At 41.8% G+C, this 25,349-nt stretch overlaps 1 protein-coding gene across 5 annotated transcripts in view; it reads left to right on the top strand.

The window, feature by feature from the left end:
• RHOBTB1 (Rho related BTB domain containing 1) overlaps nucleotides 1-25,349 on the top strand; it is a 95,288-nt gene that overhangs the window by 62,697 nt on the left and 7,242 nt on the right. For all 5 annotated transcript variants that reach the window (XR_012220632.1, XR_012220631.1, XM_073548288.1 and 2 more), the window contains 7 exons: nucleotides 3,319-3,422; nucleotides 11,827-12,012; nucleotides 14,129-15,093; nucleotides 17,796-17,914; nucleotides 20,138-20,288; nucleotides 20,779-20,867; nucleotides 22,435-22,540. Coding sequence is in view for 3 of the 5 variants with exons in the window: in XM_073548288.1 (XP_073404389.1) it covers nucleotides 3,319-3,422; nucleotides 11,827-12,012; nucleotides 14,129-15,093; nucleotides 17,796-17,914; nucleotides 20,138-20,288; nucleotides 20,779-20,867; nucleotides 22,435-22,540 (1,720 nt within the window). In the remaining 2 variants the exon portion in view is untranslated. The remainder of the gene's footprint in view (nucleotides 1-3,318; nucleotides 3,423-11,826; nucleotides 12,013-14,128; nucleotides 15,094-17,795; nucleotides 17,915-20,137; nucleotides 20,289-20,778; nucleotides 20,868-22,434; nucleotides 22,541-25,349) is intronic.

Raw genomic sequence — 25,349 nt, 5'->3', positions numbered from 1 at the left:
TTCCTGAATTCATTTTGTAGCGTTCTGGAAGAGTTTTTATTCCTGAATTATTTTTGCAGCCTTCCAATTGGACATTGTCTAGTTGGAAAGTTTTCACTCAGGAGCCTCATCAAAGTGATGTGCACTTTTTTTACTGTACCGAGTGGTTTTCAAAACCTTTTAACCCCTTTCTGTCATGTGACGTACTATCCCGTCCATGTGCCCTGGGACTTAATTCCCAGGGACGGGATAGTACGTCACAGCGATCAGCGGCGCCGACGTGGTGAGCGCCGCTGATCGCGGCCGGGTGTCAGCTGATTATCACAGCTGACACCCGGCACAATGTTTCAGGGGCGGTCACGGACCGCCCCGACACGTTAACCCCTTGCACACCACGATCAAACACGATCGCGGTGTACCGGGGGTTAAAGGGAAGCATCGGCAGGGAGGGGGCTCCCTCCATGCTTCCCTGAGCTCCCCACAGCAGCGTAATGTGCAGCGCTGCTGCGGGGGTCTCCTTTCCTGCAGGTCCCCGAATCCAAGATGGCGACGGGGACCTTCGGGGGCCTGCAGGGAGCTGGCTTCCTCATGCCTGCAAAGCGCAGGCACGAAGAAGCCTTGTGCAGTGCCTGTGACAGATCTTCCGTAACGACCCGCCCTATAAAACTGTCCCATTAGTTAACCCCTTTAGCGAACCCCTTAAAAAATAAAAATAAAACACAAAGCAAAAAATGATTTATTATCATTCCGCCGAACAAAAAGTGCAATAACGCGCAATCAAAAAGACGCATCTAAATATGCATGGTACCGCTGAAAATGTCATCTTGTCCCGCAAAAAAAACGAGCCGCCATACAGCATCATCAATGAAAACATAAAAAAGTTATAGCTCGCAGAATAAAGCAATGCAAAAATAATTATTTTTTATATAAAATTGTTTTCATTGCAAAAAGCGCCAAAACATAAAAAAGAACTAAATGAGGTATTGCTGTAACCGCACTGACCCGAAGAATAAAAGGGCTTTATCAATTTTACCACACGCGGAACGGTGTAAACGCACCCCCCAAGAGAAATTCATGAAACGCTGGTTTTTGTTCATTCTGCGTCCCAAAAATTGGAATAAAAAGTGATCAAAAGATGTCACGTGCCTGAACATGATTACCAATAAAAGCGTCAACTCGTCCCGCAAAAAATAAGACCTCGCATGACTCAGTGGGTCAAAATATGGAAAAATTACAGCTCTCAATATGTGGTGATGCAAAACTATTTTTACAATAAAAAGTCTTTTAGCGTGCGACAGCTGCCAAACATAAAAACCCGCCATAAATAGTAAATTAAACCCCCCGTTATCACCCCCTTAGTTAGGGAAAAATAATAAAATTAAAAAAATGTATTTATTTCCATTTTCCCGTTAGGGGTGTTTTTGGGTTAGGGTTGGAGTTAGAATTGGGGGGTTTCCACTGTTTGGGCACATCAGGGGCTCTCCAAACGCAACATGGTGTCTGATCTCAATTCCAGCCAATTCTGCGTTGAAAAAGTCAAATGGCGCTCCTTCCCTTCCAAGCTCTGCCATGCGCCCAAACAGTGTTTTACCCTCCACATATTAGGGTATCAGCGTACTCGGGACAAATTGGACAAGAACTTTTGGGGTCCAATTTCCCCTGGTACCCTTGGGAAAATAAAAAAATTGGGAACTAAATGATCATGTTTATGGAAAAAATGCTATTTTTTTTTTTTTTTTTTCATGCCCGGGCATTATAAACTTCTGTGAAGCCCTTGTTGGTTCAAAGTTCTCACCACATATCTAGATAAGTTCCTTGGGGGGTCTATACCCCAAAATGGGGTCACTTGTGGGGGGTTTCCACTGTTTAGGTACATCAGGGGCTCTCCAAACGTGACATGGCGTCCGATCTGAATTCTAGCCAATTTTGCATTGAAATGCACCGAAACAGTGGTTCCCCCCCCCATATCAGGTATCAGCGTACTCAGGACAAACTGCACAATAACTTTTACTGTCCAACTTCTCCTGTTACCCTCGGTAAAATAAAAAAAATTGAACCTGAGGTATTTTTTTTGTGAAAAAAAAGTTAAATGTTCATTTTTTTTTTTTTTTTTTTTAAATATTCAAAAAATTCCTGTGAAGCACCTGAAGGGTTAATAAACTTCTTGAATGTGGTTTTGAGCACCTTAAGGGGTGCAGTTTTTAGAATGGGGTCACTTTTGGGTATTTTCTATCATATAGACCCCTCAAAGTGGCTTCAAATGTGATGTGGTCCGTAAAAATAAAATGGTGTTGCAAAAATGAGAAATCGCTGGTCAACTTTTAACCCTTATAACTTCCTAAGAAAAAAAATTTGGTTTCCAAAATTGTGCTGATGTAAAGTAAACATGTGTGAAATGTTACTTAAGTCTTTGTGTGCCGTATCTCTGTGATTTAAGGGCATAAAAATTCAAAGTTGGAAAATTGCAAAATTTTCGCCACACTTCCGTTTTTTTTCACAAATAAACGCAAGTTATATGAATGAAACTTTACCACTAGCATGAAGTACAATATGTCATGAGAAAACAATGTCCGAATCACCAGGATCCATGGAAGCGTTCCAGAGTTATTACCTCATAAAGGGACAGTGGTCAGAATTGTAAAAATTGGCCCGGTCATGAACGTGCAAACCACCCTTGGGGGTTAAGGGGTTAAAGAAAAAAACTCATATGAAGAGCAAAATGAATTTCCCATAGGAATGAATTAGAGAGTGTTCCAAAAGTTTTGAAGAGGTTTTTTTATGAGGATTTTGGAAAGTCACTACTCCAAAAACTCTTAAAAAAATAACTTGAACATGGCCTCAGGCCTCAAGTTTTTGAGAACTTTTGGGATTTGAACGAAGATTTCGAGAGTTTCTGGTTAATGAGTTTCTGCTCCAAAACTTCTTAAAAAAAAACAAAAAAAACCGTGCACGCACATAACTTATGATGTGCTTTGTTTACTTGCTCCTATGGCTCATTTAGGCTGAGTTGTTTTTGTGTAGGCAGGATGCAAATATTATAAAACCGGGTTTAGAGAACATTAGGGTAAAGAATGAAAAGAATAATAATGGTTAATGCATACGTATTTGTATTATAGGATTGCTTTCTAGCGGTAGCCAGCTTGTTCTATACATTGTGGTACCCGTTATTCCTTGGTAGCTAATGTATAGATAGATCACAGACATGAAATAAACCTGCATGTTACATTTCAGCAGAGATCTCGTGCTGCCACATTAAATAGTGCGCAATCTTCAGAATTCCTGAAAAGGTGGGGGACCCTGATGTGTTAAACCTGTATCATTATATTAATATCTCTTCAGGTTCTTGAACGCTCCCGGGACGTTGTCGATGAAGTGAGTGTTTCTCTCAGGCTGTGGGACACCTTTGGGGATCACCATAAGGACAGGCGTTTTGCCTATGGAAGGTAAACCATAATGCTTACTGCCTACATAGCAAGCAGAGTAAATCAACGTTAGGTTTGACTTTATCCACAGGGTAATGGCTTTTCCAAGCTTTAATTGTGATGAAACCAGAGACCAGGATCCCATTTCACAGTGTAGGCATATCCGATATGCAGTACTTTATGGCAGTTGCATAGAAATCCCATGAAAGAGTTATATTCTGTTCGTTTTTACCCATGGTTGCCATAAATATAAGTGAACAATCTCAAGGTCATGTAAATATATCTTTCTAGGTAGGCATTAGTGATGAGTGAACGTGCTCGAATAACTTCTTATCCAAGCACAATCGGGTGTTATCCGAGCATCTTGTAGTGCTCATATATTATGTTCGAGTCCCTGCGGCTGCATGATTTGCAGCTATTAGACAACCTGTGGGGATTGCATAAGGCCGACCATCTATTGTGGGCCTCCAGACTTCCAAACTCTTCCCCGACAGATGAAGAGAGAAGGATCCTGCCTGTTGGAACGGTTGATCTTCTTGTCCAGCACGGGGATAATCTCTTGCTTCCGACTCCCCATACACATGCACACTTAGTTCAGTTGTGCATGCATGTGTTCAGTTCTGTATGGGGACAGGGCAATAAGTTGCTGCCAGACATCTCCCTTGACCACTCATTGTTACAGAAAAAGAGGATCAGGCATTTACAATTAAACTGATCCAATTCTTATCTCCCCTGACGACATATATTGGGCAGATCGAGAGGCCCCCATGCAAATAAGTTGGTTTGTCAGTTGTACTGGAATTAGGATTTAGAAAACTTTAATTCAGGCACATGTATACTCATTTTTCTATACGCCAACTGCTTTGCCAGGCTATTGCATGGCATGATGGAAAAAAGAATAAAAATTAATAAATACACTGCATTTTTCCAATATTCTCATCTGAATGAGCCCTAATGCTGTTTTTGTGTACTGTGTTTTATATTGAACTGGATGAATTGTGGGGTAGATACTTGCCAGACCACCTCACATGGGGATTTGTGAGAGAAGGTGGTCGGATTAGGTATATAGATCTGCACACCTCAGCGGGGGCAAATGTCAACTGGGCTGTGAATAGAAGTTTCACCACAATGGAAAATGTTATGAAAACAGTGAATGAGAAGAGGCAGGTCGTGTGATATAAGGTATTGTGGAAACATTACAAAAGCACATTGTAAATTCCTAAGTTACAGCCTGAGGCAGAGCTCATATAGTGATTTACAGATATGTCAAGAATTTACTAAAAATTTCTAGATTTTTTTTGTAATGGATAGCACCGTGTACACGGCTGCACCTGCTCGTCTAGAGGTTGGAATGACAAGTATGCAGAGGTGTAGGGAATGTATTGTCATGTGAACAAGGCAGATTGGCTATTCAGAAATTTAGAAAAAGTCTGACGTCCACCATGAGGTCACTAGTTGCGACAGTATTAAAGGGGTTGTTCACTCCTGTACAACCTTTTATTAATGGGCCGATGGAGTTTAAAAAAAAAAAAATTGATATTCACATTATGGACCGGTGATCCTCCTCTGTAGTCACAGATGCATTTTCTCCAAGCGGCTGAGATCAACATTCGGTAGGGCTTATTGACAATCATTGGCTGCAGCTCTCACATGACACCTCTCCCAGATATTGATCCAAGCAGGATGCTGAGGGACCCTGCTTTCAGTATGGAGAAACGACTCCAGTTCGGGAGATGAGTATAAGGTTGTTTTCACCTCCCTGGGCCCATTAATAAAGGGTTGACCATTTTAAATACCAAAGTAATAGTTAAAAGGGTATTCCCATCTTATTTGTGATATAGCCAATGAATATGTCATAAATGGCTCAGTGGTTAACACTGTTGCTTTGCAGTGCTGTAGTCCTGGGTTCAAATCCCACCAAGGACAACATCTGCAAGGAGTTTGTATGTTCTGCCCGTGTTTGAGCGGATTTCCTCCGGGTTCTCCGGTTTCCTCCCACACTCTGAAGACATACTGATAGGGAATCCCAGAGAGAGAGCCCACACCGGTCAGACATTTATGGCATATACTGTGTATTTACTGTAAATGCTTAAGATAAGAAATTCCCCTTTAACAAAAACTTCTCTAAAACTAATGTCCGATTTTCCACTTTTGGTTTCTCTTGCCTAAAGTTATCACTGACCAGTGCAAGATGAAGCAATGCACAGAACCTTTAAAAACCTGTTCCTTTAGGTTAATTCTTCTTATGCCAAATCCTTGCCACCTGCCATCAGACCCTAGTCTGCTTACGTGGAGGGTCAACAGTGGGAGTAAGTGCTACTTGCAATCTGTTGACAGAAGGTTGACCCCATAAGGGTTCAGCTTCCTCGACTATGAGTAAAGAATTAATTACTTAACAGAGTATTCTTAGGATTAAATATAGTGTGGATTCTACGTGCAGAAAGGCAGAGCTGTTCCCAGGTGCCTCTTAGGTCGTATTAGAGCCTCTCATATCTCAAGTCATGAGACAGATCATATGGATTACACAGATCTAGATTTCTGGCTCAATCATTTAAAAACATCCCTTTGCGATCGCTTCTCCAGTATAAGTTTTTGGGCTATTGAAGGACATTGGTGATCATACTATCTTTTTAGGCAATGGAAGCGAGTACGTTGACACCCTCTAAGTGAGACGTCGTCCCTGTAACCTTTGAAGCAGATTTAGTACATGTAAAAAAAAAACAGGGTATTTCACATTTCATTAATGTTTGTAGCAACCTCTGACTGTGAGACGCCGACAGTTGACACCAAGTAAACAAGTAATGAATATACAATGTCCCATAACTGAAAAGCACCATAAATTTACCAGGACATGGAATGTATTTGGTTAAAAAAGCATTTTGAATAACTCATTCTTCAGTTTCGATGTTGAACGTTCAGTTTCACTAACAACATGAATCTTCCAGAGAAAACAGGCAGAATGCGTAAGTATCGCAAGGATAATGCCCATTTCCTATAAATGTCAGCATTAGTGATGAGTGAGCGTGCTGGGATAAGGCGTTATCTAAGCATGCTCGTGTGCTAAGAGAGCGTCTTTTGGCGTGCTCAGATACTATGTTCGAGTCCCCGCAGTTGCATGTCTCCTGGCTGTTCGACAGCCGCAATACGTGTGGGGATTATCTATTTGTTAGGCAATCCCCCTACATGTGTTGCGGCTGTTGAACAGCTGTGAGACATGCAACCGCGGGAACTCAAACATATTATTCGAGCACGCCAAGGATACTCTATTAGCACACACTCACTCATCACCAGTCAGCATATGTACTGTTTGTTCTGAGCAGGGATGGACTGGGAGTGAAATTCAGCCCTGGCATTTGAAAGCAGATAGGCCGATGTTGTTCTTCACTCTGACGCTCCATCTCATCTGCACCTCGAGGATACTGATACTGTAAACAGCATAGCAGACAATGCAGCCCACAACTGGATCAGCCCATCTGGCATTTACCAGAATTGCCATATCGCCAGTCCGACCCTGGTTGGGACCTTGAGTTTGGATTGCGTCAGATGCCCAGAATATGGATGCAACACTGAAAAATTAGATAAGTGGGAGTCCGACACCTTCCAATCCCACCAATTAGGTACAGGTGAATAGGAGATAAGGGGCAGTCCTTGGCAGCGGTCTCTAATCATTGTACGAGGCTGCAGTTTTCCACCAATTACAATGCTTACATCCGGCAACTGTACGCCAGCCGTCAGACCCCCAACGATGTCATATTGCTGACCTAGCCTGCATAGTTCATCAATTGTTTAGTCCCACAAACTCCTTTAATGCATATGAACATCATAGAGAGGGTCTTTACACTCAGTCAGAACCCTTTGGTATTTTCCAGAACTGGGAGCTACAGCATAAGGCCACATTCACACGGTCAGTATTTGGTCAATATTTTCCATCAGTATTTGTAAGCCAAAACCAGAAGTGGAGCAATCAGAGGAAAAGTATAATAGAAACACGTCACCACTTCTGGATTTATCACCCACTCCTGGTTTTGTCTTTCAAATACTGATCTAAAATACTGACCAAATTGTGAACGTGGCCTAAAACTCTCACTCAGATTGACTCGACATGCTGATGCGAGTCATGGTTGCCTATTTTTTTTCGTATAACCTGCATAAAAGTTGTTTCCCAAAGAAGGCTTTAAAATAATTCACCAAGGGTTAGTGAAGCCAGGCTGATGGCCATACTCATAGGGGTGGTGGCTGTACTTTCTTATATCTTTTTTCTCCTTTAATAGTACTTTGTCACAATGACTGTCGGGTTCCACCTTTTCAATTAGTGGCGAGTCCATTCTCAGCCTAATCTTCCAAGCTTTGTTCTATGTTACACTATTAGCTCAGTGGAGCATTGACTCATAATTTGGGGTGTGTATGACAATGCTGAGGATTAGAGTCTATTAATGCTTGTTTAGCGTCTTTTGATGACTACTGTATGGTTGTACGTGACTGACTACAGCGTCCTACCATCAGTGGAAAAAGCGTGTGGATTAAATAGCCTGGATCAAAAGCATCAATATGCACATGCATTCCATTTTTGTAGGGAGATGGCAGAGCAATAAGTTGTGCGGTTTTTATTATGATGGCTCATGATAATATTTACAAGCTAAGGATACAAAAAAGGTTGTCTTTCTTTATTGCACTTGTCTTTTAAGTACTTTTCTCTGCACTTTCTAGCTTAATCAGTACTTAGCCCCGGGCAAAGTCTTGGATTGAAGTTTTTTTTTTTTTTTTTGTTTTTTTTATTAAAAAAAAGTTATTGGATATCTCCTAGACACTTGGAGCAGTGCCTGGGTTTGATATTTATAGCTTTAGAAGTCTTTTTTATGTTGAGGATAGAAATATGTAGAGCAGTTACATAAAGCACTTTATTTTGTGATTCTTTATTGTGGCTTACATAGAGCTTGTCACAAAACCGAGCATGGATATAATGTTTGTGCGGAGCAGTGATGACATGCCACCTTAAAGAAGTTCCCCAGTGATATATTTTTTTTTTATTCATTCTGTAACTAGTTCCCCAATATACTTAATTCAGCTATTCCTTGCTATCTGAAAATTAATTTCTTCTTCTCATTTGGATCCTGTGATCTCGTGGTGACCCCCTGGGAATTGCACACCTTTTTTGTTGTCTGTCACACAAGGTTTCTTTGTGATGAAATTGCATGGACTGTACCACAAACCTTCTTCGCAGTTACTGATGATGATTACTCAGCTCCTATTACATGGTTACAGTGTAAGAGATGACAATTCAGACTCCTGATTTCTAATATATAAACTAATTTAGGAGAACATAGAGGGAGGGATAGTCAAAATACCCCCTCCCCTTTCTCAGCAATAAGCTGGTACTGGTAGTTTCCAATGTAATGATGTATTAATGCATCATGTTATTTATAGCAGAATCTAGATGAATAACATGAGGGTGACATCTGACAATGAAAATGGAGATTAAAAGGTGAACTGCATGGAATTAAGTACACTATATTAATATGTGAAAAAAGTGCAGAATATAAAAGTGTGGTCCCTTTTTTTTTTTTTTTTTTTTTTTTACTTTTTAATGCAACGATCATGTATCGACCATTTGATGCACAAGACCATTGAGGCCTGTGACTGGCTGCAGTGGTCACATGGGTATGGTAAGTGCATCATCACTGCTGGACAAGTCAACAAGAGCGGTGGAACCACTGGAGCAGCTTCGCTGGAGCAGCAGGAGTGTTCCTGCACAATATAGTCGCATGATTCTGTATTCTCCAGCTGTCAAGGAAAGGGGTGAAGATTCTTAAAATCAGATACTCCCATAATAATAGTTTATATTTCAGAAATGAGTTGAGACATAAAGGCTTATTAAGAGAAAGGCGACATGCAGTGAGAACTACAGTACAGTAGTTTTGTAGTTTCTTTTAGCTAGCTCTTAAAGAGATCCTGTGATGTTAAACATGGTGCTTTATGTTTAGGAGTCCAATGGGCGGACCTAATCACAATTTCCTTCCTTGTATGACCATGCATAGAGATAGCTGTCAATCACTAAGCATAGAAATGTTAGTGATTTCAATCAATAAAACACAAGTTTTGAATCTTTTCCCACAAATAATATTCTCATCGTCTCCTGCTTTTTACCATACTGCCTTAGATCTGATTACGTGTACAATCCGACCAGTTCACTTTAATGACTTTATAATGAAAACCATTGTCCCAGATTTTTTTTCGTATATTTTGCAACTTAAACTTGATTCTATGACGATAAAGCAGTTAAATAACTTTGCATTCAGCCATGAATGAATGGTTTGTTACTGATCCCAACTCCCTATAATTACCATTGTAGAGGATGAAATGACGTAGTTTATTAGCAATGGGCTGTAGAGATCAGCACTTATGTGCCAGTAATGAGCAAACCTACGTCACCTCCCAGCCCAGAACATGGATTGTGCTGATGACCTAAATATTAGTAAATGGCGGGCCTACTCCATAGCTGGAGGAGGGTTGGGGGTCCGCTCTGTAGCCATATTAATTTTCTTAACATCCATTTAGATGACTATAAGAAATCATTTGTAATCATCAACCCTTGCCAAAGGCATTTCATTATTAAATTTAAGAGGCTAATTATTGCAGTAAAAACCGGTAATTAGTTAGGTTGTGCCCTTTTAGCAGGCAACGCAAGCAGCGAGACTTCAGATATTTTATATTTTGCCTAAATATACACTTTTTTTTTTTTTTATTATTATTCTAACAAGGAGAAACCTGCAGTGTTAGTATATTAGCATATTATTTTTAGAAACTGTGTCTGGCGTGATCTTCATGCCATTCTGTTGAGATCTAGAAAAAGAACATGAAGGTGTATGATCACGCGGCAATTAGTTCTTCGATGTGTTGAGTATGTATTAACTCGTACAGTATTGGGGTGATAACCAGTTTAAAAAAAAAATAAAAATGTGTTACTGTTAATAAGCACAGCTTGTCGGTGGTGGAGGCTGAGAATAGATCCAAATAATTGTATAGATTTAATTCTGTATAGGAATATAGCACATCCTTATTTATACTGGATGTTGTCTTCCAACATTAGGATGTACGGCCCAAGTTTTCGGAAGAGGGAGCAACACGGAAGAGGCGCAAATATTCTCTTTGTGAAAAAAGTAGGGTAATAAATGGAAAAGTACCGTATGTCCCCTTAGTAGGAGTTGGCCTGCGTTGGACATTTAGTGTCGAGATTGATTATGTAAACCAGTTTACTGGTGTTAGAAGAAATCAGCATTACAAAAACGTTGTCTTGGAGAAAACCCAATTTTGAATGTAAGACAACAGGACCAGCTTCTCTACCCCTGAAGAAAATCGGGAAACATTCCCCAGGCAGAAGTAATGTAACATTGCATGGTGGCTATTTAAGAAATGAAGGCAAGGGTCAGGTCCTGTTCTGGCTCAGGTCAGGGAGCTCCATCTATGAAATCTATATGCTCCCAATAAATTGCGTGGACAGGGGTTGTAAATCGCATGGACAGGGGTTGTCTTTATAAGGCAACTCCTTTAGTTAAAAAGGACCAGTCATTTGCCATAAATATGTATATTTTTAACCTAGTGTAAATGCCACTGTTCTCCTGTATTTGGAATTGTTTATTCATTTAAGAAGAGTTGAGGGTCACATCCACTGGGCTAACAAAAGTCTAGATTTAATACATGGGGAAAGGGGGCATATCTTAGGTATGGAGAGGTGCAAGAACAAAATAAAAAAAAAAAAATCTAGATACGGGATAACAGCGGCATTCAAACCAGGATAAATGTTCCAGACCTGGCATGTCACTCTCCATAAGGAGAAAACTTACTCCTTATACCCAGTCTTCACCTCTCACCTAGCCAAATCAGGTCTCATACTTTGCACTGACGAGGGGCAATACCTCTAAACAGAGTGTCTGCAAATTGAGATTCTGATTCGGCTTTTATCCTAAATCATATTGCAAGGCTCGTTAAAGGGTGAATATTGACTTGTAGGATTGCTACTTCCAATTGGCGACACTAGAGTTCAAGTCGTCTTCCTCTCTGAAGAGACATTTGCATATTTAATATCCTAGAGGAGCATGCAAGGCGTTAAAGTCTTGCGTGCCAGTCCTGGCATGTCACGCTCCATAAGGAGAAAACATACCCCTTAGATACCAGGAAAAAAAAAATCTGTATTAATTTTTTTGTCAAGCATCTAGGTATGTCCTCTACAGTAGAAGTGATGTCACTTGCTGCCGCTGTTTTCTGGGTAACTGCTGGGTATTTGGAGAAACTTTGGACTTCATAGACATTTTGGGCTTCCCACGTACCTTGTGAATATATAAAAATTATTTCTGCTCATAGAATGACTTTTGTCATTGATTTTTAACGATTCATTGTTTTCACATTTCTAATTTGCTTTCTTTTTCAGATCCGATGTTGTTGTCTTGTGTTTCTCAATTGCAAATCCAAATTCCTTAAACCATGTGAAAACAATGTGGGCTCAGGAGATCAAGCATTTTTGCCCCCGCACACCTGTCATTCTTGTTGGCTGCCAGCTGGACCTGCGTTATGCCGATCTTGAAGCTGTGAACAGGGCAAGGCGACCACTAGCCAGGTGAGTTATATACTTTATTTTAGCCCATTAGAAAAGAGATGATAGTGCGTAATCATGAGCTGATGATGATTTCTGTTTTCTCTTAAAGGGAATGTGTCATCAGAAAATCATCTATTGATTAAGCCAAGTGTTTTTATTAAGCATATTTTTTTTTCAAAAGTTTTGATAGTGATTTAATTTCTGATATTGCTGTGCATATAAATTGGAATCCTGAAATCTTGAAACCTAATATTAGGGTTATGCCAAGAAGCCAATGAACCAGAGAGCCTGTTTATGGCCGGGATCACACATGCAAGAAACTCGGACGAGTCTCGCATCTTAATACGCGGCACTGCCGCTGGCACTCGGGAGCAGAGCATGCGGCTACATGTACCCTATGCAGCCGCAAGCTTCGCTCCCGAGTGCTGGCGGCAGTGCCGGGTATTAAGTTGCGAGACTTGTTGGTTTCTCGCATGTGTGATCCCAGCCTATTGCTGTCTATGATCCATATGAATGCTATAATGCATATTTGTAAATGCTGTTTATTAGAGAAAAGCAACAATGTTTACATTATCTTGATTTGGTGTTCACGTCAGTACCAGGCAATTAGGGATTTCCTCAACCAACACTTAAATGTCTGGATCCTTGACTCATCTAGCGATTACTAAGCCCTTCAATGTTATTACATCATGTGAGACTTTTTCACTAGGCCCCATGCAGCATCATTACCGTGATCTCATGACATTGCAAGAAGCGCCCAGAATGCCTGCATTCAAAAGATGGATGAGGAAGTTCACACTGGCCCTTATCTGACTGCCACAAAATAACGATCAGTGTCACAATGTGTATAAATACATCATCCAGCTGTCACTATATTCTTGCATTTGTGAGAGGAATGGCACATTGCACAGATCTAAAGCTACATTTATATTGTGGAATTATCGTGAAGATCGCTCATTTCACAATAATCGTTTGGTGTAGACATGTTGCTGATTACTAGTGATGGGCGAACCCTTGGTTGTTCAGGTCCTGTGAGTTCAGACAAACAGTTTAAAAAAAAAAAAAAAAGTTTGGTTTGGGTACCGAAACAATAACCGAACCCGGTTGCCATTGAAATGAAAGACGGGCCCATACGTCGTTTGCCACGCTGCCGTCTGAATGAGAGCGTGGCAAACAGTGCCTCTGATCGTTGGTAAGATCATTACCGCTGATCAGAGAGCTTCGGGTCCCATGCTGTCAGGTGATAGCCTTGAGCCAGCAACTGTGACTGGCGGTAAAAAGTTTACCGCCGGTCACAGGGGCGTCGGGCTGATGTGACTTTTCTCATTAGCCGACGTCTGCTTGGGAAGCACACGATGTTCAGGGTGCCAAACTGGAACAGTAACACGGACTTCCTGTAGGTGTTCAGTCGGACCCCGAATTTTACTGTTCGGGTTCGCCCATCACTACTGATTACCCAATCAATAAGTAAACTGGTCCTTCATTAGGTATAGTGATCTTGTGGGCAGCACAAAAATTATCGTTCAGGCTTGTGTAAAGAGGACTTGCTCTTACGGCATAGAATTATAGAGTAGTAGAGTTGGAAGGGACCTCCTGGGTTATCCGGTCCAACCCCCTGCTCAAAGCAGGATTCACTAAATCATCCCAGACAGATGTCTGTCCAGCCTCTTTTTGAAGACTTCCATGGAAGGAGAACTCACCACCTCTCATGGCAGCCTGTTCCAATCATTGATCACCCTCACTGTCAAAAAGTTTTTTCTAATTTCTAATCTGTTTCCTCCCATTCAGTTTCATTCCATTGCTTCTAGTCTTTCTTTGTGCAAATGAGAATAAAGATGATCCTTTTACAATGTGACAGCCCTTGAGTTTATGCGCATTGATCAGTTTATTACAGATTGCTCACTGCGCATTGTGTACCGTTGTCTGCCTCTGCAAACAGGATATTAAAAGTTTACTCATCATCAGTCGTTTAGTGCCGCAGGAGGGATCCGTGTGAACATACCTTAAGAAAATTAAATACTTAAAAACTTTCTCCATTGTAATTTAAGCCTTTGTAAATGCACATGTTAATGCTGGAGGCTTCAGGAGAGTAGTTTTATAACACTAAATTCATTGTTATGTTTCATTTCTGTTATAGACCAATAAAAAGAGGAGACATTTTGCCACCAGAAAGAGGAAGAGAAGTTGCAAAGGAACTTGGAATTCCATATTATGAAACCAGTGTTTTTGACCAATTTGGGATAAAGGATGTGTTTGACAATGCAATCAGGGCTGCCTTGATCTCCAGGAGACATCTTCAGTTTTGGAAGTCCCATCTGAAGAGAGTCCAGAGACCATTGCTACAAGCTCCATTCCTTCCCCCTAAATCCCCACCGCCAGTTATAAAGATACCCGAGTCCTCTGAGTCTAACATTAATGATGCTGGGGATTTACTGGACAATCCTCTGTGTGCAGATGTCATTTTTGTCCTCCAGGACCAAAAACAGATCTTTGCTCATAAAATTTACTTAGCTACCTCCTCTTCAAAATTTTATGACCTTTTTTTAATGGAACATGAAGAGTCTCAGAACCCCGTGGAAAGGTTCTGCAAGAAGGAAAAGCCTACAAAAGATTTGTTATTGCGGACCTTAAGCCTCGATACAGATGAGGATACCGATGGAGCTTCCTTGAAACCATCAAATGCCTGTCTTCGGATTTCAAGAAGCGATGATACCTTACTAACTTCAGATTGTGACGAGGAAGCAAGTTGTGTTGCTTTATCATCTTGGAGCAAAGGCTTTCATAATATGCACCAACAACTGATGGTCAACCCAGTCTCTAATAGGACTTGTTCGATGACCGTGGTCCGAATGGATTCCTCTGTTCAATATGGACCTTTTAAAACTGTATTACGCTTTCTGTACACAGGACAGCTAGATGAAAATGAAAAAGGTTTGATGCGAGTAGCACAAATTGCTGAAATTCTAGAAGTATTTGATTTGCGAATGATGGTAGAGAACATCACAAACAAAGAAGCCTTTATGAACCAGGAGATTACAAAAGCGTTTCACGTCAGGAAAGCAAATCGAATCAAAGAATGTCTCTCCAAGTCAACCTTTTCTGGTGAGCAGATTCTCTTTTGATTAGATTTCCATTCATCCGTGCCTTTTGCTAAACACCTCTTCTAGCACCAGAATTGTAGATCTGGTACATGTGCAGGTCACGTTTACTGGCCCTTGCGTCATTGATGACCTCTTTTTAGTGCTGTCACCTTTTCAACCTCACTTTTTACTCATATCTGCTCATAATTTATCTTGAAACTGCAAATCCCTTTTCTCCAGAGTATTTTAATTATCTTTCAGGGCATATGCTCGCAGGTCGTTAACCACTAAAAAAAAGAACTAACGTCTTACTGAAAGCATTATGGAATGATGTCTAGTTGCAATTTCTTTTTGCAGCTTCCAATCTTCATTGTGCTGAACAAATAGTAAATTATGTGCAGACGAATGTTAGTAGACTGTTGGTTAAACATTGGAAGAGTAGAATACATTACCTGCATTGACCTACACTTTTATGTTAATTTTTCCCCATTCTATACCCATTGTCAGATTTACTCCCTTTTAAAGTGAGAGTGAACCAATTAACTAGCCAAGAAGCCACTGAAAATTTAGGTTATTATCCCTTCCTCTATTTAATCACTGACTGCTGTTACACAGGCAACATATAGATTCTTTAAAAAGTAGTCTGCATTCTGCAATTGCACCTATCCTTTCCTTGCATATAAAGCTAGTATTATAATTCGAGGAGGCAGCATCCACCAACGAAGGACAACAGAGAAGAGCTGAGTACAATGCCCCCATGGCTAATGACTAAAGTTACCTATAAGGAAGATCAAGCCATATGCCAGGAACAGAGAGGTCCATGAACTAAAAAAAGAGCAAAATTCAGTAAAACATTGGCATTTACACCAGATAACACTATTACATTTATATCTTAAAGGGAATCTGCCATGGGACAGGTACTTTCTTTTGAACTAGAGCATCCAAGCAGTGACCATTGGTGGTACTTTGAGGGGAAGAGGCAATTAAAGTCTCATGGTGTTTGCTATATAGGGCATCCACATGGCTGATTGACCAATAGAAATTATAAACTTATAATGCATACACTTAAGATGGCCATATACATCAGGTAACAGGTTGTTGGAGTAACAGCAGTTACACTTTAGTCTGGTGAATGATCTTTACACGGATGTTGCACACAATTTATTCCAACGACACTGACCAAAGGACAAACGGTCTTAATCTGTCAGTAGGTAATCTGAGGTCAGCATGAGGTAGGGGTTAAAACACAGAATTCAACCATGTGTCACTTATTAGGTTGTATGCTGTTGTTTACTTACAGGGAAGGTTTTATCACCTGGTGATTATCATTGCAGTGACTAGCTGCATTGTGAGCACTGGTCCGACTCCGCCCCCTCCTGTGATAAGCAGCTTACTGTCTATATACAATGTGCATAGAGAGCAAGCTGTGGGCGGGGGCAGCTTTCTTATCTCAGTTTCATGTTACATCTAAGAAATCTTGATTGTGGCACAATTGCTGCACCCAGTAAACTAAGTGACATATCGTTGGAATCAGGGTCTCTTTCTCTACATTACGCTGCTCTCGGCTGAAGAAGCCAAAACCTAGTGACAGATTCTCTTTAATGGGAATGTTCTTTAAAAGAAAATGATCATTTATGAATGAAACCTCTTTCATCCAACTATCAAACTACATTATTTCAACTTTAGTCCAGACAATGACAGTGTGTCTAATGCATTTGGTTGACCCATTTATTGACAGGCCGGCAATCACCTAATGAACAAGCAAAAGGCTTGTTTGTCGGGTGTCTTTTGAGCGGGGTTAAAAATCGTCACCATCAGCTGTGCATCACCCCATTTAAAGAGATGATGTGCTGCAGGTAACACGACGTCCTAAAGGCACGGAATGATCGTATTGACCATTGTTCTATGTGCGTAGATTGTGTGATGTCTTGTGCAAAGAGGCCGGTAGATGACTACCGATCGGCGGTCATTTAATAGCCTGGATCTGCCAGTAAAGGGGCTGTAGAGCAATCCCTATTAATATTATCCGACACATTAATTTTCATTATCTTCAAGGCGCCCATACACATGACTCAGCTCAATCTCCAACACACGTGAATTCTCGGCTCGATCCAATATACATGTGTTTTTAATAGGGAGCGTGGAACACAATCCTTCCCGTCCTTGACAACCTGGAAGGCCTCGTTATACAGTAGATGGTTGCGTGGTTACGCCAGTATCGGTTGACTTTAGTCCTTTATACATGATGCCTGAATTCTCAACAGTTCTCTTAGCCAAGAAAGGATGAGTTTTTAGCATGTAATACGTGCCTATGAACAGGCAGGAGAGGGGGTGCTGTCTAGTGTAGTAGCTATCATCCTGTACACCTTCAGTTATAGATGTATAGTAGTAAGCAGCAGCTCGGGGCATGTGTGACGTGGCCAGTAAAGCTGCTGTAACATTTACATTCATTATATACAGAAGAGTCCTTCCTCCCTGCACTAGGATATAGTGTTAAATATAGCAGTTTCCATTTTACGTGCTCATTATGAAAGGCATATACAGGAGAAGGATGATTTTCTGACACTTCAGGGGGCTTCTGCTCCGTTTCATTAATGCCCAGCAGCGTTGTGAAATGATAGCACGGCCTCTCCGCCTTTTGCTCTTATTCCGACACCGTTCCCTGTGTTCCTGGAAGCCGTGTCGCTACAGGCTTAGTGATCATGTTTCTATATTTGGTTCCAGATGTGACATTTAAATTGGATGATGGAAGCATCAATGCCCATAAGCCGCTTCTAATCTGTAGCTGTGAATGGATGGCTGCAATGTTTGGAGGTTCATTTGTGGAAAGTGCGAATAATGAGGTATATACATTTATTAGGGGGTTTTCGGCTCTTACTTCTTTATAGGAGCTTTTTTTTGCTTGTTGTATAGTTATGCACCCCTGGAATATATTCTTTGTATTATTAAACTGTAACCTTCTGCAAAAAAGTCGCAGATACCAGCAAAAAAACAACAACATGGACCCCATTTATAAGTGTCAGTGATTCGGAGGTCAGAAACAAGACCAATAAACTAACATAGATACCACTTTCAACCTTTACTGTGAAAATTCATCTACTTTTAAAGTAGTTGACACCAGATCTCCATACTGTAGGTATTATGTTATCTTATTGCTTGGACCCTCACTGATCATGAACATGGAGGTCCAGTGTTCCACCACCTGAATAGAGAGCTGTGCCGTGTGTACTGGTTTTCTGCTCAATATCTTCTTCAGACTGACAAAGATAGACCAGGGCCATAGTCACTTTCTCTGTCAGTACTGTAGACTTTGTGCAAGCACTACTCCATTCATGTGGGGGACACATTAGTGAGGGACCAGTGGTGAGGCCTCTAGCGATCAAAGACTTTTCAGCTATCATGTGTCCATCTTGGGTCATCTACTTTAATAGATATATACGTATTCTGTGCCAATGCATAATACTATACACAGAGTTAAAATTAGCTATAGCATTGGCACCTGGCTGTCATGGGGTCCATGAAAATTTGAGGTCAGCCCTTTGGCTATTGCATAGTACAGTCCCCCCTTCTGCAGAGGAACTGAATAGTTAGGAGGTAATAGTTAAAGGAATTGGCCTAAAGGTCAAAAGAGGCAGAGAAGGAAGCAAACATCGAGACCCTCTGAGATCAGTTTTCAAAATGACTGTTCAAACCAAGCACCTTTATTGAGGTGTACTGATCAGTTCACTGCTTTTTCCCAACTACTTGTTTTCCATCTATCTTCTCCCTTCTCTAGCTCCTGTAAGTCCAAAGCTGTATGATAATGTAGAATGAGACAGCGATAGATGTAAAACATGTAGGTGGGAAGGTGCGCTCAACTGTGCGTTCCCATAAGTGAGAAGGTGCTCTGAACTGTGCACCCAAATAGGTGGGAAGGTGCACTGAACCGTGCGTTTCCATAGATGGGAAGATGCGCTGAGCTGTGTGCTCCATAAGTAGGAAGGTGCTCTGAACTGTGTGCTCCCATAGGTGGGAAGTAGTAATGAGCGTTACTCGAGATTTCCCGAGCATGCTCGGGTGATCTGTGAGTATTTGGATGTGCTCAGTGATTTAGTTTCTGTCGCCGTAGCTGCATGATTTGCGGCTGCTAGACAGCCTGAATACATGTGGGGATTGCCTGTTTGTTAGGAAATCGCCACATGTATTCAGGCCGTCCAGCAGCGTCAAATCATGCAGCTACGACGACAGAAACTAAACCTCCGAGCACACAAAAATACTCGGAGACCACCCGAGCATGCTCAGGAAAGCTTGAGTAACGAGTATACTCGCTCAACGCTTATGGGAAGGTGTATGGAACTGTGCAGTCCCATAGATGGGAAGGTGCTCTGTGCTGTGCAGTCCCATAGATGGGAAGGTGCTCTGTACTGTGCAGTCCCATAGATGGGAAGGTGCTCTGTACTGTGCAGTCCCATAGGTGGGAAGGTGCTCTGTACTGTGCAGTCCCATAGGTGGGAAGGTGCTCTGTACTGTGCAGTCCCATAGGTGGGAAGGTGCTCTGTACTGTGCAGTCCCATAGGTGGGAAGGTGCTCTGTACTGTGCAGTCCCATAGGTGGGAAGGTGCTCTGTACTGTGCAGTCCCATAGGTGGGAAGGTGCTCTGTACTGTGCAGTCCCATAGGTGGGAAGGTGCTCTGTACTGTGCAGTCCCATAGGTGGGAAGTTGCTCTGTACTGTGCAGTCCCATAGGTGGGAAGGTGCTCTGTACTGTGCAGTCCCATAGGTGGGAAGGTGCTCTGTACTGTGCAGTCCCATAGGTGGGAAGGTGCTCTGTACTGTGCAGTCCCATAGGTGGGAAGGTGCTCTGTACTGTGCAGTCCCATAGGTGGGAAGGTGCGCTGAACTGTTGGTCAACAGCAAGAGTCCACTGAGCGCCTGTGCTTGGTGTGAACAGTCATTTTGTGCAGATAGACTCCCCATTAAAGTTTACAGGTGACTCCAGATTACTGGTAGAGGTATAATATTACATTCTTGGCTTAATTTATTCTGATAGGATGGTTGTTTATAGAGAGTTTTGTGTGTGTTTGCAGGTCATTCTACCTAATGTAAGCAAATCTTCAATGCAATCTGTGTTAGACTATCTCTACACCAAGCAGTTGTCGTGCACATCGGACATGGACCCACTGGAGCTGATTGCACTGGCAAACAGAATCTGCCTTCCACGTTTGGTGGCTCTCACTGGTAAGGGGGCTCAGTGTTTATTACGTTGTCTACCTTCTCAGCTGCAGTTCCCATTTGTTCTGCAATGTGGTGCTTCAGTAATAAGTTGTAGGAATTCAGTGCAGTAAAGTGAAATATTATAGGAATAGTGGATGACTTATCCGTAGAATAGATCATCAAATCGGTGGGGGTCCAACACTAGGCACCCCCATCAATAGCTACTTTTTATAGTTGTTTAAGCCTATGATAGAACAGGTAATATATACATAAAATGCACTACAACTCCCAGCCAGCTGTGCAGCTACAGTGTCGTATTGACCCACCCGTTTCCACAGTTCTGTATTTAATAACTTTTTCATGCATATCGGAATTTAAATTCTAGCGGATTTTAAAGTCATATTGTACGTAGAGTATTAATAGAATCTGCTTTGCATGTATTTCTCGGTGGCCAGAAAAATTTCTATTATTTATAATGGTTGTCATCGAGTGTAAAATGTGCTTTGTCCTGCAGAACAGCATGCTGTGCAGGAGCTGACCAAGGCTGCGATGAATGCGGTGGATATCGATCAGGAAGTGCTGACCTATCTGGAAATTGCTCAGGTTTGTATTATGGTCGTGTTCCATCAGGCACACAGGATATTACTGTATAAGCACCAGAGGCAGGGAGAGGAGAGCAGATGTAATGGCGTTATCTTTCAGCCGAGATTATCTTGGCTAAAGATCAGGCAGTCCTGGAATTGTGTTGATCGGATGAGAGAGGCATAGATATTCATAACAGGCACAGACATGATGTTAAATCTTACTTGTATGTGACTGCGCTGTGAGCCATAGCAATCTGTAAAAATCATTTAGGTTTTCATGTTAAATGTTTTAAAAAATGGTATTATTTTTCATATCAATATCTATAAATAAAAAAACAAACAAAAAAAAGTTGGTCTTCAATAAGCCCAATACTAGACTCATACTTCCTGTTCTGTACAGATAACTTTTCTGCTGTGTCGTTATCATTACACTGACAAAGTCCTCTATAGCGTATTGATGCCTTTATCAGATTTGCTGCTGAAAAAGAATAGGAAGTATGAGTCTAGTATTGAGCTTAGTGCCCAGTGTGAAGATTGCAAGATTTTTTTTTTAATGTAGTGATAAGAAAAAATAAACAAAAACCATAAATACCGTATACACTCGAGTATAAGCTGACCCGAGTATAAACCGAGGCATCTAATTTTGCCACGGAAAACTGGGTAAGCTTATTGACTCGAGTATAAGCCGGGCATGCATTGTCCCTTCATCCCTGTCCTGGTATGCATGGCTTCCCGATCCCTGTCATTGTATGCATGGCTCCCCGGTCCCTGTCCTTGTCCTGCTATACATGGCTCTCCGGTCTTTGTACTGCTATGCATGGCTCCACATCCCATCCTGCTATGCATGGCTCCTTATCTCCTATCCTACTCACCCACCAGCATGCCCTCACAGTGTCTCGGTTGTCCCGTCGTCTTCGTAGCATCTCCATGGTTCCGGCTTCCAGCAGCTCTTCCGGCACGACCATGTGGCGCCGCTCATTAAGGAAATGAATATGCGCTCCACCCCCCATGGGAGTGGAGACGCGTGCATATTCATTACCATAATGAGCGGCACCACGAGCTCCGCTGGAAGAACTGCTGGAAGCCGGAACCATGGAGATGCTGCGAAGACGCCAGGACGACCGAAATACTGCAAGGGCACGCTGGTGGGTGAGTAGGATGTCTTCTGGAAACCGGCGGCTGTCACTATGAGCTGCTATAAGAGAAATTAATATTAATTTCTCTTTAGCAGCGAGCACAGTCACAGCCGCCGGCTCCTGCCTCCTGTGACCCGCTGATCCGCTGCTCCCCCTTCCCCTGCCGGCTTTCTGGACAATTGACTCATGTATAATCTGTGGGGGGGGGGGGGCTTTTTAGCACAAAAAAAGTGCTGAAAAACTCAGCTTATACACGAATATATACGGTAATTCAAAAAATATATCTTTAATTTAACAAAAAAAGCTGATTTCATTCTCTAATAACACATTACCTTGGAGCTGTTTAATGGCAGATCTCATGTAATGGATCATGTGGTTTACAGTATATGTGACAGCAAATGATATTTTATGGTACACACTTATATGACTTTACACATTTTTTTCTTACAGTTTCACAATGCACATCAACTAGCAGCCTGGTGCCTGCACCACATCTGTACCAATTACAACAGTGTCTGCTCGAAATTCAGAAAAGACATCAAATCTAAATCAGCAGGTAGGTGCTTCTCAGTGTATACAGTACATAATTCTCAGTGTATACATTAGGTACTTCAATGTTTATAATGTACCATATTTTTCGGACTATAAGATGCACCAGACCAATTCTGTACTTAATATCCCCTATCCTGGTATATATGGCCCCCTCATCCCCATCCTGCACACATGGCCCCCTCATCCCTATCCTGGTATGCATGGATCCCTCATCTCTATCCTGGTATGCATGGCCCCATTCCTATCATGGTATGCAGGACCCCCATCTCGTCCTAGTATGCATGGCATGGAAAAAATGCGTCTTATAGTCTGAAAAATATGGTGCATACTTCACTGTGTATACAGTAGGTGCGCTTCAGGGTATACTGTACATTCTTATCTGTGTATACAGTAGGTGCTTCTCTTTGTATACAGCACATACTTCTTTGTATACTGTGCATACTTCTCAATGTATACAGTACATAATTCTCAGTGTATACAATAGATGCTTCTCTGTGTATACTGTACATACTTCTCTGGGTATACCGTGGGTATTTCTATGTGTATAATGTACATAACATATATACTCAAGTATAAGCCGAGACCCCTAATTTTGCCACAAAAAACTGGGAAAACTTATTGACTCGAGTATAAGCCGAGGGTGTTGCTGCACAAGGGTTAATGGTGGTACAAAAAGATGCTCCATAAATAAATACCCCCATAAAATGCTGCACTAGGGTTAATGGTGGTCCAAAATGATGCTCCATAGATAAATACACCCCATAATATGCTGCACAAGGGTTAATGGTGGCCTAAGAAGATGCTCCATAGATAAATACCCCCATAAAATGCTGTGCAAGGGTTAATGGTGGCCTAAGAAGATGCTACATAGATAAATATGGCCCATATATTGCTGATGATGCTGCTGCAGTTAAAAAAAAAAAAAAAATGACATACTCTCCTCTCGTCGCTGGAGGCCAGGTGCCGGTGTCCTGAGCAGGCAGGTATACCGGCGCGCTATGGGGGCCAGGTGCCGGTGTCGCCGCTGGCTCAGGCCCCCGGCACTGGCGATATTCACCTGTCCCCGTTCCATCGAGACGCGCCGCTCTGTCTCCCGGGTCTCTGCAGTGACGTTCAGCAGAGGGTGCACACTAACCACGTCATCGCGCCCTCTGACCTGAACGTCACAGTCAGAGGACACTGAGAACAGAGCGGCGCGCGGCGGTGGAACGGGGACAGGTGAATATTGCACTGTTCCCCGTCCTCCCCCGTCATACTCTCCCCCTCCTGGCGCACGGTCTCTGCAGCCCCCTGCTTCTTCAATGGTCTCAGCGCAGCAGCTCTTCCAGGTTTCATCGGTCACGTGGTACCGCTCATTAAAGTCATGAATATGCGCATACTTAGTGTATACAGTACATAATTCTCAGTGTATACTATAGATGCTCTTCAGTGTGTACAGTAAGTTCAGTAGGTACTTCTCCGTGTATACTGTGCATACTTCTCTGTATACAGTAGGTGCTCCTAAGTATATACAGTAGGTTCTTCACAGTCTACGTAGTAGGGTATGACTATGTTATGGGAAGTTCCACATATGGTCACTTGGTAAGGGCCCAGTTACACAAAACAATGTTAGTAACATTGTAGATTTTTGCTCCTATGTTTATTTCTTGCGATCAGTTGTTTGGATCATTTTTGCTCTACTTCCTGCAGTAGACAAGCCATAATTTCTATTTTTAAAATCTCCTGCAAACATCCATCTGTCAAGGTGATTTCTCCACTATTTCCGATGGTTTTCATTTTCAGCGTACTCCTTTTTCATCACGCTCACAACATCTGGTGCCATAAAGCTAGCGACACACTTTCTGATATTTCTGCTCAATGCAGCTATCAGGTCCATGTCTGGGAATATCAGGTGACCAAATGCGCTCAGTCTGTAAAGAAGGTATGATGGTTAATCTAATGGCAATTATTTAACCCTTTACGTTCCATAAAAAAATTCAAATGATCAGGTCCTTGACAGGTGGAAAGAGGAATAAAACGTAAAAGTTTTAAGTGTATGCTCACGCAGAGTGGATGCAATTCAAAATCCGCATCAAAATACTCTGTGTGAACACACCCTTACCAGTCGCAGACCCTGATGTGATATTTCTTAGTGTATGGTATATAGTTTTCCAATGTATCAATTCCTCCCAGTTATTAAGTGTATCATGTAATGGACACAGAGAAGTAGGAGTCGTCAGATTAGTGTTATCAGAGCACAGTCAGCCTGGTATTTGTGCGTCCATCGCATGACCGGTACAGTGAAACCATCAAAGTTTCTTTTGACTGACATCAAACAGAGATCTTGAATACTTCTAGATAGATACAGAAAGCATATTGGAAAAGAAGTATTTTATTAAAAATCGAGTTTACATGGTCACTCTTATCTCAGTTAATAATGGCGCTACTGCCTCACATGGGCATTCCCGGCCATCTGCTGCAGCAAAGATGTGGTTAAAGAAGCACTCCTCTTCCCATCAAACTTTTTATCCCCTTAATATATTGTAATGATCATGTCATATAGATCTGTGTACTTACAATTTCTCACTTTGCCTTTCTACCCAGATAATTCTTCTCTTTTCTCTGCTCTATGTGGAAACAGGAAGTCTCTTGTCCCTGCAGTTATCATTCCTCTCCAATTCCTGACCCAGCTGCTCCGCTTCTTCCCCTGCCAGGGTCTTTTGCAGTGACTGATGAGTCATACAAGGAAAATTGACCTCCTGTTTTTACCTAGGGCTTAGAAGGATTCAGAGAGTCAGTTTTTAGCCACTTGATGACATAGACCTAATGGAAAA

This window comes from Dendrobates tinctorius, unplaced genomic scaffold (assembly GCF_039654945.1).
Source record: "Dendrobates tinctorius isolate UK_male_01 unplaced genomic scaffold, ASM3965494v1 ptg000156l, whole genome shotgun sequence".
Taxonomy (NCBI): domain Eukaryota; kingdom Metazoa; phylum Chordata; class Amphibia; order Anura; family Dendrobatidae; genus Dendrobates; species Dendrobates tinctorius.
Note: the sequence above shows the minus strand (reverse complement) of the source record. Positions and strands in the feature narration are given on the sequence as shown.